The 15,527-nt window shown below is 35.5% G+C and overlaps 1 protein-coding gene across 4 annotated transcripts in view; it reads left to right on the top strand.

The window, feature by feature from the left end:
* UGGT2 (UDP-glucose glycoprotein glucosyltransferase 2) overlaps positions 1–15,527 on the top strand; it is a 171,828-nt gene that overhangs the window by 91,285 nt on the left and 65,016 nt on the right. For all 4 annotated transcript variants that reach the window (XR_014819754.1, XR_014819755.1, XM_021065792.2 and 1 more), the window contains 3 exons: positions 2,312–2,518; positions 6,493–6,624; positions 11,443–11,567. Coding sequence is in view for 2 of the 4 variants with exons in the window: in XM_021065792.2 (XP_020921451.2) it covers positions 2,312–2,518; positions 6,493–6,624; positions 11,443–11,567 (464 nt within the window). In the remaining 2 variants the exon portion in view is untranslated. The remainder of the gene's footprint in view (positions 1–2,311; positions 2,519–6,492; positions 6,625–11,442; positions 11,568–15,527) is intronic.

Genomic DNA, 15,527 nt, shown 5'->3' with positions numbered 1-15,527 from the left:
CAGTGTATTATTTAAGAATGGAAAACTGTACGCAATCTTAAGTACCAGCATAGATGCAAAAATCCTAAACAAGTGGATAAAGGAATAAACAGTATAAAAATCAAAATTGCCGTATTTCCAGTTTTTTTGTAAAGAAAATATAAATCCACATGACAATTATTTTTTTAGTTTAACAAAATTGCTAAATAACAGGTCAGTATACCACAGTTAATTCTAAGAGTTGCAACAAACCAGAAATTCATTTTAAATAAAAATATCACTTATAATAATATAAAAAATATCAAATACTAGGAGTAAATGTAAAAATATGTTTAAGACTTTTACACAATAAAATATTATTGACAGAAGTCAGAAGTTCTACATGAGTGGAGAGATATACCATAGTCATGAATTGAAAAACTCAGTCTTATAAAGGTTTTCTCCTCAAATTGATGTATAGCCTCAGTGCAATTCTAATACGAATCTGAGCTTTTTTTTTTTTTTTTTTTTTTTTTTTAAGGGCCACACCCACAGCATATGGAAGTTCCTAGCCAAAGGGTCAAATTGGAGCTGCAACTACTGGCCTACACCACAGCCACAGCAACCGGGATCTTAGCAGTGTCTGTGACCTACACCATAGATCATGGCAACGCTAGATCCCCAACCCACTGAGCGAGGCCAGGGGTTGAACCTGCATCCTCATGGATACTAGTTGGGTTTGATTTGTGCCACAGTTGGAACTCTCCAAATCTGAGTAATTTTTATGGAAATTGTCAATCTGATTCTTAAATTTATATAGAGATTCAAAGGACCAAGAATAATTAAATTACTGTTAAAGAAGGTAGGATAATTGTTCTACTGGATATCAAGATCTTTCATGAAGCTGTAAAACTGAAAACAATTTGGTATTAGAATAAAGATAGGAAAATAGAACAATGGAAAGAGAATGGAGAATCCAGAAACAGACCCATGCATATTCTACATGTGCTTTATGATATAGCTGGCTTTAAAGAGCAGTAAGAGTGGTCTTTTTTCTCCCTTTCATATCACACTGAAAAATCAATTTCAGATGCATATAGATCTAAACATAAAAAGCAAAATAATGAAACTTCCCAGAAATTACAAGGGCTATCTTTATGCCTTCAGAGAAAAGATTCCTAAAGCAGAACACAAAACCCAGTAGCCATGAGGAAAAATACGAGTAAATTGAACTATATTGAAATTAAAGACTTTTTTTTTTGTCAGAACACACCATCAAGAGAATAAAAGGGCAAGCCACACAATGACAGAAGTTATCTGCATACATATATCAAAAAAAAGCTCTTAAGTATTGCAAATCAAACCATTATAACTCAGTAAGTAAAAGGTAATTATCTCCAGTAATACTGGCAAAAGATCGAACAGGCAAATCAGAAGAGGCCAATGAACATGTTAAACGATGATTAATATCATTAGTGATGATAGAAAGCAAATTAAACCTGATAACTTTACATATCCACAAGAATGACTGAAATTAAAAAATCTGATAATACAAAATGTTTTTGAGATTGCAAGGCAATGGAACTCATGTTGCTGGTGGAGTAAAAATTATTTCGGCTGTTTTGAAAAACTTTAGCATTTTCTAAAGTTGAAGATACCATATTCTGTTTAGAATATGCAGCAAATGAAAAAAAATTCACACGTCCAACATCAGTAGGGTGCATAAGAGTATATTCATATCATGGAATTCTGTACCGTACAAAAAAAATAACTATAGCTGCTGGAAACAGTGTTGATGAATCTCACAGTCATTATGTGAAATGAAAAAGCCCAAAAGAATATATACTGTATGATTGCTTTTAAATGACATTCAAAATAGATTAAATGTTTAATAATGCAAGCACAGGTGATAAACTATAAAGAAAAACAAGACTGTTATTACTGTAAGTAACAGCATGGTGGTTGTCTTTAGCAAAGCGAGAAGATGCAGCCATTGCCAGGGAATATCAAAGTTGTGTAGGTTGCTGTGGGTTCTATTTCTTGACTCAGGTGATAGTTTCATGAGTTAATTCCCTGAGCTCTGTAGTTTTTTTTTGTGTGTGTGCATTTTTATGTGTGTTATTTCACACACAGAAGAGGCTAAAAGATTCATTATGCAGGAAGGGGAGCAATTAGGATTACTAAAGTGACCGTAGGCTATTTCCTAGGTATGCCGCATTCAGTCCAGTCAACAGAAGGACTTTAACACTGAAAGATGCTATATGGTACAGCGAACAAACTTGATTGGAAACAAGGAAGCTCAATTGTAAAAGGATATGTAAGACAGTGATCTTTTTCTATAAATGTTTTGCAGGAAACAAGTGTTTATAGTCGGTTGGGGATTATTTATAATCCTACATCCAAAATAGATGAAGAGAGCACAGCTATTTCTAGAGGAATTCTGGCAGCTTTTCTTACACAGAGAAACAACTTTTTGAGAAACTTTCTCATGAAACTGACAGAGGAAGAAACTGCTACAGCTATTTACTCTGGAGCTAAAATTAAAACGTTCCTTACTGAGGTCAGTAGATACTTGTTTGAAATAATAATAATATCTGTTGCATATTTTAAAAGTATAAATCAGTGTGCCTGGAGCTATCATGTTACCCAAAAAAATCAATAAATATAATCAAATAGAGATAATTAACTTTGCAGTGGGAAAAGATCAATGTTAAATGATACAGGTTTTGCATAGAGGCACTTAACAAATCAAATTTCGTGTATCTCAACTACTATATTATCCTTAAAGTTGATGGCATTCTAGTTAGGATATGTAAAGAATTGGGAGTTAAAAGATTATATAAATAATCCTCAGGTATTTCATCGAAGAGGTCTAGTACAGGGGAAATTCTAAAGATAGAAGCTGATCATCCAGAAGAAAGATTCACTAATCCATTCAAAAAATTTATTGCTTGTCTACCAGACAATGGAGATAACATTTTTGCACAGGGCAGGTGGAGTCCCTCTTCTTGTGAAGCTTTACATTGTAACAGGAAAGACAAGGTAAGCAGTATTGGAAAGATACAAAGGAATAGAAGAAAGTAGACAGTTTGAGAGATGCTCTTTTATGTGAAGTGGTCAAGGGAAGGCATCTCTAAAGAACTGATATTTGATCAGAGTTCTGAACGAAATGAGAAATCAAGCCATGAAAACTCTGTAAGAAGAGTATTCCAAGTTCAGGAACATAGCAGGTCTAAAGGCCCGACACAAACAGTCTTGAAAGGTTTGAGGTACAGGTAGAAGGTTGATACGACCAAAATAGTGATGTGGAGAGCAGAAGGAGATGAGATCAGAAAGATAACCCCAGGTATTTCAAGCACTCATGGGCCCTGGTAAGGAATTGAATTTTTTTCTGAGTATAACAGAAAGTCATTGAGGACTCTGGAGAGGTAAATAATCTTTAAAAAGATGACTCTAGATGCCATATGAAGATCTGATAGCAAGTAGACAAGAGTGGCAATAGGATGAATCGTGAGAATGCTGTAATCTCAGCAAGAAATAATGGTGTTTTGGACTAGGTAGTAGTGGTAGACATGGTGTTTGATACGTAAAATTTGTTACAACTGTAGTCAACAGGGTTAGCTGACAATTGTGTATGATGTATGAAAGTAATACTGTAGAATTTTGGCTTGAACAGCTAGAATCGTGAGGTCTTTTTTTTTTTGAGATGGGGTAATCTACATGAAGAGATGATTTGGACACATTGGTGATCAAAAGTTAAGCTTTGTATGTGTTAAGTTGGAGATGCCTGTTAGACAGTCAGGTGGAGATGTTGAGCTAACGATTGAGTAAAAAACTGTAGAAATCAATGGAGGATGTAAAGTTTTGGTTAGTTAAGTTTTTTTTCTTTTGAGTCAGTCAGTTTGAGGGTCATCAATATTACCTATAAATTAAAGCGAAGAAACTGGATGAAATACCTTGGAAATGAGTGGGAGCAGGGGGTTGGAGAACAGAGCCCTGGAACATTCCAGCCTGCAAAAGAACACAAGAAAAGGATGGTCCAGTAAAGAGGAAGATGGAACAAACCACGAGTTAGGAAGATAGCCAGGAGTGAGATGTCCTGGAAGCCAAGCAGGGAAAGTCTCTCAAGGAGGACATGGTCAACTGTACCAGATGTCCTGAAATTAGACTTGAAAAAGGACCATTTTGTTTGGTGAGATGGTCATTGATGACTTTGATAAGAACAGTTTCAGTGAGGTAGTAGGTATGGAAGTGAACTAGATTGAAGAGAGAATGGAAAATCAGGAAATAGAGACAGCAGGTATCGGTAGCTTTGTAAAGGAATTGTCCTGTATGGGGAACAGAGCAATATTCTGTATCTAAAATAGGACTTGAGGTGAAGGAAGAATTTCTAGATGTCACTTTTTTGTATGCCAATGGAAACTCCATCTAAGAAAATGAGAAAGGATGGTATAGAGAGAAGGACGCAGAGCGGGAGCACAGTTCTTGAGTAGATCAGAGGTGCTGGGGTCCAATGCACAAGTTGTAATATTGGCTTATGAACAGGGTAGATTTATTTGGTGGTTGGAGGACAAATACTTCTGACTGATTTCGTTTTCAAAAGAAAGTCATTAGTTAAGTATTAGAATGGGGGTAGTAGGTATTAAAGGTTTGAGGGGAGAGAGTTGAGAAAATGTCAATTTTTTTTTCTATTCTGGGGGTGAGAAAGTGGATTAAAAACATTAGTATGAAAAGATTTCTGAGGGCCTACTTGGGTTATTGACCATAAATTGAAAGTGAGATCAACATCAGCTACACATTTTTCTCCAGCTATCTTAACACTGTTTGGATCCAGTTGCAGAGTAAGCAGTGTTGTGTTTAACCACAGCTGAGATTTTGCCAGGTGAAAATGAGGGGAAGCATTCAAGGGAGCTGAGCATGGGATATTTTTTTGTTACAGTACAGGGCTTGGGATATAACTTGGTTAGGAGGAAATGGTGATATGGAAAGTATGATGGGCAATAAATAAGTCATAGGGTCAGTGGACTAACGGGTTGAGTAGTGGTTGGTCTTGTGACACCGAGCTGCATGAGCTGGAAGGTCAGAAGCTTGTGGTCAGAGAGGGATTGACTAAGAAAGATTTTGGAAGACTGAGCGAGGGCTGCACTGTCTGATCCTATAGCCACTGGCTTCGTGTGGCTATTTTATTTTTTATTTTTATTTTTAAAATTTATTTATTTTTATCTTTTTAGGCTTTCACCTGCTGCATATGGAGATTCCCAGGCTAGGGGTCAAATTGGAGCTGTAGCCATTGGCCTACACCACAGCCACAGCAATGAGTGATCCAAGCTGCATCTGTGACCTACACCACAGCTCACAGCAACGCCGGATGCTTAACCCACTGAATGAGGCCACAGGTTGAACCTGCATCCTCAGGGATGCTAGTCAGATTTGTTTCCACTGAGCCATGATGGGAACCCCTGTGTAAACTTAAATTAAAATTCAATTAAATTTTAAATTCAATTTTTCAGTCATATTAGCCACATTTCAAGTGCTCAGTACTCGTCTGTAGCTGTGGCTACCATATTAGATAGTGCAAGGGAACATTTCTGACATTGCAGGAGTACCCAGGAACTTATTAAAAATTTAGAATTTAAGGCCCACCCTGGATCTACTGAAGTAGAATCTATACTTTAACAAGGCATCCAGGTGATTTTTATGCATATTAAAGTTTGATACATACTGAGATGGAGAAAGCCTTAATAGAAAGGTTTTAGTTTCTGTGAATATCCATATTTTTTTACTCTAATCAAAAATAACTCTTATATTTCAGATTTTTGGGTGTTTTTTTTTTTTTTTAAGGGGCACACCTGCAGCATATGAAAGTTCACAGGCTAGGGGTTGAATCGGAGCTGCAGCTGCTGGCCTACGCCATAGCCACAGCAAGGTGGGATCTGAGTTGCATGTGTGACCTACACCACAACTCGGGGAAACACTGGATCCTTAACCCATTGAGCAAGACCAGGGATTGAACCTGCATCCTCATGGATACCAGTTATATTTGTTATTGTTGAGCACGACAGGAACTCCTATATATCAGAATTTAAATGCTCTATTATTAAATTGGTTTTGTGGAATTGGCATTATGGAATCAGATAAAGTATTTCTATTTTAAACATTTTTTTCTTGAGCACACCAAGATACTGAGTTTAGAATTTAATAAAGATTATATTTCATTTATTTAATGTTAAATTTTATTTAAATTGATGTTCCCTAGTATTTTACTAATCACTAATCCACCCAAAATTCTTGATGAATATCAAACTGTATCTCCTTGTAACAAGATTTACAAATACTATAATTGCCTTGTCAAAGAAATATTCTTTTTCTTGGTCTTGGAAGAAAAGGTATTTTTAAAATTATAAGTTAAAATAATTTTAAGTTTAATACATTAAAGACTGTTAAAATTATTTCATGTATTTACTAATACATTAAAGACTATGCTAAAATTATTTCATGTATTTACTGTTTTCTTATTTTATCATTCTGCTTTAGGGGATGGATAAAAATGCTTTTGAGAAAAAATATAATACCATTGGAGTGAATATTTTTCGAACTCACCAGTTGTTCTGTCAAGAGGTACTTAAATTGAATCCTGGAGAAATAGGTGTTGTCAGCAATGGGAAAGTAAGTAGAAAAAGCAGTGGCTCACTTTTCTCTGCCTCCTTGATACAGGGGTCTCAAACATTTTTCTCTTGTGTCATACCTGATGCAAAACACAAAGGATGGCTCTCCTATGCTAGACATGCCAGACAGGTCTCCACTCAAATTAAATGGCCGCTGAGATGGCCAGTTCATGCCACACCATCTGTTTCTTCACCCCTCCCCCCATTAATGATAACGTTGAATGCGAATACAGATGTTCTTGTGGGGATAGCTTTTATTTTGTTCTAATATACTGTCAGAAACAATTTGGTACACATTACATGGTAATTGAGAACAACTGTTGTAGTAGGTATAGAAGGTACATTTTGACATTTTTTTCTTGTAGCTTTTATCTACAGTCAATTATATTTAATAACAGTACTTTCGTAGGTGTTGAAGTATGAAGTAGTGTTTATTAATAAAATCTTTTAAAGTCTATAGGAAAAATCACTCTTACTCCCACTATCCTAATAAAATTATTTATTGTTTTACTATTTTTAATATGTTTTACAACCCTCTTTTCTCCCTTACATGGCTATTTCTGTTTTTTTTTTAAATTCTTAATTGTAATGCTATTATGTATAGGTAATCTTACATCACACATTTTGCTCTTAATAGATCATAAACATTTTTATAATTAGGGGCCTTTATAGATAACATGCAAAATTATAGATGATAGCTATTACTATTTTTAGTATGATAGTCTGGTTTTCCTCGGAACTATTTAAGTTTTAAAAAAGTAAATTTGGTGCTTAGGTAGGTTTATTAAGAAATCAACCAATGCAATGTGTTTGATATGTCTCCACTTGAGCCTCAAATTATGTATCCCTAAATTGTCTTCAAAGCTCTAATGTTTTCTTTGTTTTCTACATTTTTATAAGCTCTGTTCATCTGCTTGTTTCATTCCCACATTATCATTCCCTTAAAATTATGCTTATTTGTTCTGTCTTTTCTGAATCTGTAAATAATAGGAATTGGAGAATAGTGAGAGACTCATACCTTTAAGCACCCACAAATCAGATATTTCTGCTTCAGTGTAATAGTTCTGAGGCTAATTGTGTACTCCTAAAGGCAGTTAGACTCAGATTTATCTGTGTATGGTGCTATTTTAAAATCGGTGGCAACAGTTGCCGTTTATTATTACAGTGATATAAAGTACTAGTGAATTTTGTTAGTGAGCTATGTGAAAGTCCAGGAATGTCTTTGCTTTTCCTCTTTAACAGTTGCTTTGGGAAGAAGTATAGCTTTTTAGAACAGTTTTTAAGTATATGGCTACCTTTGGCTCTGTCAGGCATTATAAAGGATAAAAGGAAAAAATTACAACCTACTCTATCTAGACCTTTTAGTTATACATTATGGAAAAGCCATCCTCTATGTTTTCTTTGTCATTGTTTAATTCAGATATTGTTATCATATTAGTGATAACAAACATTATTGTTATGTTCAACTTATTTCTCTTAGGACTACATTGTCTTTGAAATTGACAAAAACATTTAGATATAATTTTGCATCTGCCGTGAACCAAACAGTCTTCTAGATTCTGAGAGCATAGTAGTGAGCAAACATATTTTCATAGAGTTTACGTTTTGGTGTCAGGGACTGAAACAAATGGTATCCTTACTGATAAAGTATCATATGGACACGGAACCAAAGAAGGTGAGGGAGTAAGCCGTGTTGAACATCTGAAAGAGGAATATTCTGGGTAGAGGGAACAGTGAGTGCAAACTTCCCAAGATGAGCTCACGTCTGTGTGTCCTAGGAATAGCAGGTGTGAAGAGAACAGTCAAGAGAGAAGTGGCTGGGGCCGAATCATGTAGGGTTTTACTCTGAATGAGTTGAGAAGCTAGAGATAGATATTAAGTCACATTACAGTGTCTTTTTGTGTTGACTAGTAGAAATTTGTAATTTCAATCATCTTTTAATTTGTAGGACTGTGGTTTGAATAGAAAAGTGTAATATATCTGAAAATAAGTACTGTGGTTTATGAACTATAATGTAATACTTAGCTTATTACTCTGAGAGTAATGCTGTAATACTAACAGTGTTCAATCATAACAATTGTAACAGTTATAATTCTGAACCAGATAGTTTAATGCTTGAAATAATTCTGATATTTTTACAATCTATCTTCATTCTGAACTTGTCCAAATGTTTACTTTAGAAATGAAACATATTCAAAGTTAAAATTGTTTATAAATGATCAAAACTGAAATACAATGATAGTCTCATACTTTATTGCTGATATGCTAAGAAGAATTAAAAATCTATTTTTTAATATTAAATAAAACCCTAAACAGTGCTGCTGCTACAATTATATTTGTTTTTATCACACTCCATATTTACAAATTGCTGGAAGCGTGGTGTAGCAGAGGGTTGGGAAATAAGCAAGGCCTTTTTTTTTTTTTTTTCTTTTAAACAAATCTGGATTCAAATTCCATTTGTACCATTAATTAAAAGAAACTTGGAGGATTGCTGCTGTGGCACAGCAGGTTAATAATCCCAGGTCACTGCAGAGATGTGGGTTCAATCCCCAGCCCGGCACAGTAGTTTAAAAGATCCAGCATTGCTGCAGCTGTAGCTCAAGATTCATTCTCTGACCCAGGAACTTCCATATGCCACAGGGTGTGACTGTAAGAAGTAATAATAATAAATAAATAAAACTTGATTTCTTTATTTGGACAGTGGAAAAGGTAATAGTCTGTTTTACAAATTTGTCAGAGAAATTAAATATACTTTTAAACATAGAGCACATGGAACAGCTGCAGACAGTAAATTTTCAGTAAATATTAACTTCTGTTTTGTCTTTAAATATTTGAAGGATCTCATGGGAAACACTGGGTACATTTGTAGACATGATTTGTGTTAAATTCATTTAGAGTCAGTATAGAATCAAGGCCAGTTAATCAAACTTCTGTGAGTGGAGATTTTTAGCTCAGTATGTGAGTGATCATTCTTACAGAGTTTTTAAAATTTTAATGATCTGTCAAGGTGATGCATTCCTGTAAATGCAGTTATTCTGTATGATTGAAAAATCACATTACCAAAATATCATAAAGAAGATTTAACCCCAGATAGGTTTTATTGTACTATTATGTGATTTCAAGTTTAGTGTTCCATTTCCCAACTTGACCGTGATGTGATTTTATACGATTTAAGTTGCTTTATTCCACAAACATTGTATTTGGCTTAAAGTAGAATAGCTAAGACATGGAAGAATCAAGTTTCTCCTAGCCATGTGACCCTGAACTTGCATAGGTGAAATACAGCCAGTTCTCTGGTGAATTTGATCAGTAAAAATGCCTAATCTTGTTAATTCCTTAGGAAAATAATTTGAAATTTTATTTCCTTGTTCTGAGTTAGTAACAAAACTACTCAGGTCATTAGAAGTGGTATAGAAAACATTCAGCTGTTTCCCAGGCCTCTTCTAATTCAAAGTCCAGAAAAATATAACATGGGAAGTACTTTGAAAATTACCTTAAAAATGATAGCAAATCTTAAGGAAATGTGAAATGTTTGCGTGTGTACTTTTACTATTTTTTGTACTTTTAGCACCCAATTTTGTACTTTTAGGAGCCCAGGTTTTATATTTAAAGCAAAACATGAGATTTGTTTAGCTGAATGCCAGCATCCTAGTTAATATTACCACTTTTTAATGGCCACACCCACAGCATATGGAAATTTCTGGGCCTGGAATTGAACCTGTGCCTCCACAGCAACCAAAGTCACTGCAGTAGGATTCTTAACCCACTGTGCCGTAGCAGGGACTCCTAACTATTACTTCATTACCTCCTAATTATTAATATACTTCATGAATTTTTATAAAATATTAACTGCAGAAGCATGTAAAGGGGAAGTAAGAAAATCTCCTGCAACAATGTTGTTCTGGTCTTTTGCCAAGGGGGAAGAAAGGTATTCTGCTAGACATGTTTTGTAATTGGTTGTCATTAGGTGTAATTGTTGAGTGCATAAGACAGTTCTGCATCAGGGCTTATGTTCATGATATTATGATGATGCATGTTTTAGCTTCCCCGGAAGATGATAATGGTAGTAGAGTTGTGGTGGTTGTGATGGGATCGCCATCCTGAGAAACCCAGTATATGGCAGTTGTTCAGCTTCTGCCCTCTGTACTTACTGGTTTAAAGCTAACCTACATGAACGTTTTGTGCTCCAGACAATTTATAAAACATCAGTTAGATGAAGATTGCTTGGCATTAAGTAATTAGGCATTTGTCTCTTGGTTTTCACTCTTTTATGTCTTGTTTATATATTCCAATCTACATAGTATAGTTTACTACAATTTATGGATGTATAGGAAAATACTTAAAAGATTTATGAAAGATGAACACTTTCATAATTTACTTTAGAATCAAAAGCTTTAGGTTTTTGGAAGCATTATGTTCCAAAATAAAACTTTCAGATGGAAATAATTTGCTACTTTATTTTGCCACTTTGATTTTGTTGTTTATACAGATTTTTTTTTCGGCCGTGCCCATGGCATGTGGAAGTTCTGGAGCCATGGATCAAACCTGTGACTTGAGACACAGTAGTGACCATGCTGGATCCTTCACTCACTGAGCCACCAGGGAACTCTAGTACCTCTACAAATATTATTTGAAATATCAAAGTGAGGAAATATTTATGTCTTCTATGTTTCGCAGTGGATTTAGTAAATGGTGGGATTAATAGCCACTATCTGTTAAATCAGTTTTTGCTTAAAGAAATATCTATTTGATAAGAAAATACTTCCCAAGTTGATGTCTTATAGAAGAAACCCAGTAATTCAATTGCTTTTATTTTAAGTTCTTAGGACCTTTAGATGATAATTTCTATGCAGAAGATTTTTACTTATTGGAAAAGATAACAGCTACTAATTTAATAGATGCAATTGAAGACATTGTTGAAACTACGGAAATCGACTCAGAGGAGTAAGTATTTAAAAATTAATTTAATTAAAAATTTAAAAATTAAAAATTAAGAGCAGTTATTTTATAGGCTTTCATATTTTGCATCTGATTTTTTCTAAGATTAGAAAATGTTTCAGATACAAACACAAGATATAATAAAAGACATGTAGAAAATACAAAGAAATAGTAAAGGATATCTGTATGCGCACCACCACCGAACTGTAGATGTTACTGTTTTATTTTCCTTGGACCTGACTCTCTTTGTTCCTTACTCACTTGCCCCATTCTCCTCCCTTCCCAAGAGGTCACCATTTTCCTAAATGTTGTGTGTATAATTCCCATATCTGTGTTTATACTTTTACTTCACATGTAAATATCCATTGTATTTAAAGCCTTGGCTTTTTTTTATTAAAGTATGGTTGATTTACTATACTTTTTAAGAAACACTTTTGTTCAATTTCTGTTGTCTAGCAAAGTAACCCAGTCACACATATATGTACATTCTTAATTTTTTTCATGCTGTCTTCCATCATCTTCCATATCAAGAGATTGGACGTAGTACCCATTGTTTATCCATTCCATATGTAACAGTATGCATCTGCTAACCCCAACTCCCTGTCCATCCAGCTCCCTCTACTCTCCCCCCGGCAACCACAAGGCTGCTCTCCATGATTGTGATATGTTTCTGTTTTGTAGATAGCCTTGTTTGTGCCATATTTTAGATTCCACATAGAAGTGATATCATATGGTATTTGTCTTTCTCTTTCTGACTTACTTCACTTAGTATGAGAATGTCTAGTTGCATCCATGTTTCTGCAAATGGCACTATTTTGTCCTTTTTTATGGCTGAGGGGTATTACATTGTACATGTGTACTACATCTTAATCCATTCATCTGTTGATGGACATTTAGATTGTTTTCATGTCTTGGCTATTAGTGCCAAGTGCAGTTAGTGTTGCAGTGGACATAGGGGTGCATGTATCTTTTTAACTTTCATTAGTTTTGTCCGGATATATGCCCAGGAGTGGGATTGTTGAATCATATGGCAGTTCTATATTTAGTTTTCTGAGGAACCTCCATACTGTTCTCCAGAGTGGTTGTACCAATTTACATTCCCACCAACAGTGTTAGGAGGGTGCCCTTTTCTTCACACCCTCTCTAGCATTTGTTTTGTTGACTTGTTAAGGATAGCTAATCTGACCAGTGTGAAGTGGTACCTCATTGTAGTTTTAACTTGCATTTCTCTAATTATTAGTGATGTTGAGCATTTTTTCATGTGCCTGCTGGCTAACTGTACATCTTCTTTGGAGAAATGTCTTTTTAGGTCTTTTGCCCATTTTTTGATTGGGTTTTTTGGGGGTTTTTGGTTGTATGAATTATTTGTATATTTTGGAGATTAAGCCCTTGTTGGTTGCATTGATTTGCAAATACTTTCTCTCATTCTGTAGGTTGTCTTTTTCTTGTGTTTGTGGTTTATTTTGTTGTGCAAAACCTCCAAGTTTGGTTAGGTCCCATTTGTATAAATATCATTTGAGTATAACTGTTCCGTTGTGTCATTTGGGATCTCTGTAGCCTTCTTGATTTTCTGTCTCAAAGACCTGTCTATTGATGTGAGATCCGTTAGCATCTCCTACTGTTACTGTATTTCCTTCCATTAGTCTCTCCTTTTATGTCTGTTAGTATTTGTTTTATGCATTTGGGGGTTCCTATATTGGGGGCATATATATTGACCAGTGTAATATCCTCTTCTTGAATTGATCTTTTATCTTGAATAGTGTCCTTCTTCATCTTTCTTTATGGCCTTTGTTTCAAAGTCTGTTTTGTCCGATATGATTATTGCAGCTCTATCCTTCTTATCATTTCCATCCACATGAAATATCTTTTTCTGTTCCCTCACTTGCAGTCTCATGTGTCCTTTGCCCTAAGGTGGGTCTCTTTTAGGCAGCATATTTCAGGCCTTTGTTTTTTTATGCAGTCTGCCACTCTGTGTCTTTTGATTGGAGCATTCAGCCCATTGACATTTAAGGTAATTATTGATACATCTGTATTTATTTCCATTTTAAACCTCTTTTCCAGTTTTTTTCTGTTTCTTCTTTGTTCCTTTCTCTTTTTTTGGTTTGATGATTTCCTTTTATGCTTGTGTCCTCTTCAGTTTTTGTGAATCTCTTGGTCGTTTTTTTGGTTTGTTTTTTGACTTGTGGTTTCCCTGTTTTGTGAGTATTTTAACTACTTCATATATCTGCTTGCTTTGGACTGATAGTCATATAGACTCAAACACTAAAAAAAGAGTCTAGATTTTCTTATTCTCCTTCCCCACATTTTATTATTTCGATGTCCTTTTTTACATCTTCATGTTTATCCTTTTGCTGATCTGTGTGTTTATCACCACTTTCACAGATAGGTTTTTTTTTTCCCCTTTTTAATCTGTATACTGGTTTATTTAAGTGATTATTGTCCAGTTGTGATTTCTTCCATCCTATATCTTCTTATTTCTTTCCTATTTGGAGGAAACCTTTCAATGTTTCTTTTAAGGTAGATTTAGTATTGCTGTATTTTTTTTAGTTTTTGCTTGTCTGAGTAATTCTTTATTTCTCCTTCTATTTTAAATGATAATGTTGCTGGATAGACTATTCCAAGTTGGAAATGACTCCTTTTAGAATTTTGACTATATGTTGCCATTCCCTTCTGGCCTACAGTATTTCTGTAGAGAAAGCAGCTATTAACCTTATGGGGATTCCCTCGTAAGTACTCTTTTTTTTTTTTTCTTGCTGCCTTTAGAATCCTCTCCTTATCTTTAACTTTTGCCATTTGTATTATAATGTGTTTTGCTGTAGATTTGTTTGGGTTCATCTTGTCAGGAACTCTCTTTGCTTTCTGTATCTGGATATCTGTTTCCTTCTTTAGATTTGGGGTGTTTTCAGCCATAATTTCTTCAGATATATTTTCAATACCCCTTTCTCTTTCTTCTCCTGAGATTCCTATTATGCATAAATTGGCCTGCTTTATATTGTCATATAGATCTCTTATATTGCTTTATTTTTTTCTTCATTTGGTTTCTGTCTGCTGTCCAGATTGGATGACTTCCATTGCTCTCTGTCTTCCAAGTCACTTATTTGTTCCTCTGTGTTATTCATTCTGCTATTCATTGCCTTTAGCTTAGCTTTTGTCTGGGCAAATGAATTTTCCAATTTTTATTGCCTCCTCCTTATAGTTTCTAGTTCCTTTTTCAGTACTCTGCATTACTCTTGAGATCCGCTATTAATTCCTTCAGTATTTTCATTACCTTCTTTTTGGACGCAGTGTCTGTTAGATGAAGAGGTCCTTTTCATTCTTTGCTCCTTCAGGGGAATTCTCCTGTTAACTGGGAATGGTTCCTGTGCTTCTTCATTTTGCTCGTATTTTTCTTACTTTGTGAGTTCAGGGGAAACAATTATTTACTGTAGTCTTGGAGGGCTATATATGGGAGCATCCCTGGGTAGCATGTCTAGGTTTATTATTTTTTTGGTGTGAGGGCTGCTTTTGGTTTGGATACTTGCTGTCTGTGTGTGTGAAGGCCATTATCCTCTTGTTAAGGGGATAATGTATGCAGGTGCACAGCTGGAGCGTGCTTCCAGGCACTTGGCAGTGGCAGTGACCCACAGGCAGGCAGGTTCGGTGGGCAGTACCTGGTTGCAGGACCCTCAACAGTGGCAGCGACCTCCAGAGAGGTGAAGATGGCACCCAGTCATATGCCCCTCAGCAGTGGCAACAGTTGGGAGCATTCCCAGGGAGGTGGGGCAAAAGTCGGTGCCTCATTAGAGGACTCTCTGCAGCAGTTTCAGTCCCCTGGGGTGGTGGGGGCAGCTGGCAGTGGCAGCTGCACTCATCTTTGGAGCCTGAGATGAGTGCAGCAGATTGCACCTGTCCCCATAGCCCACATAAGAGGTGCCCTGCCACCTGAGAGCCCACACACTCCTGCAGAGAAAGAAGTTCCTATAGCAG

This window comes from Sus scrofa, chromosome 11 (assembly GCF_054392235.1).
Source record: "Sus scrofa isolate SSC_HxYL_T2T_F1_AM1 chromosome 11, Sscrofa_HxYL_maternal_Yorkshire_Landrace_v2.0, whole genome shotgun sequence".
Lineage (NCBI taxonomy): Eukaryota > Metazoa > Chordata > Mammalia > Artiodactyla > Suidae > Sus > Sus scrofa.
The sequence above is the reverse complement of the archived record's forward strand: the minus strand, read 5'-3'. Positions and strand labels throughout refer to the sequence as shown.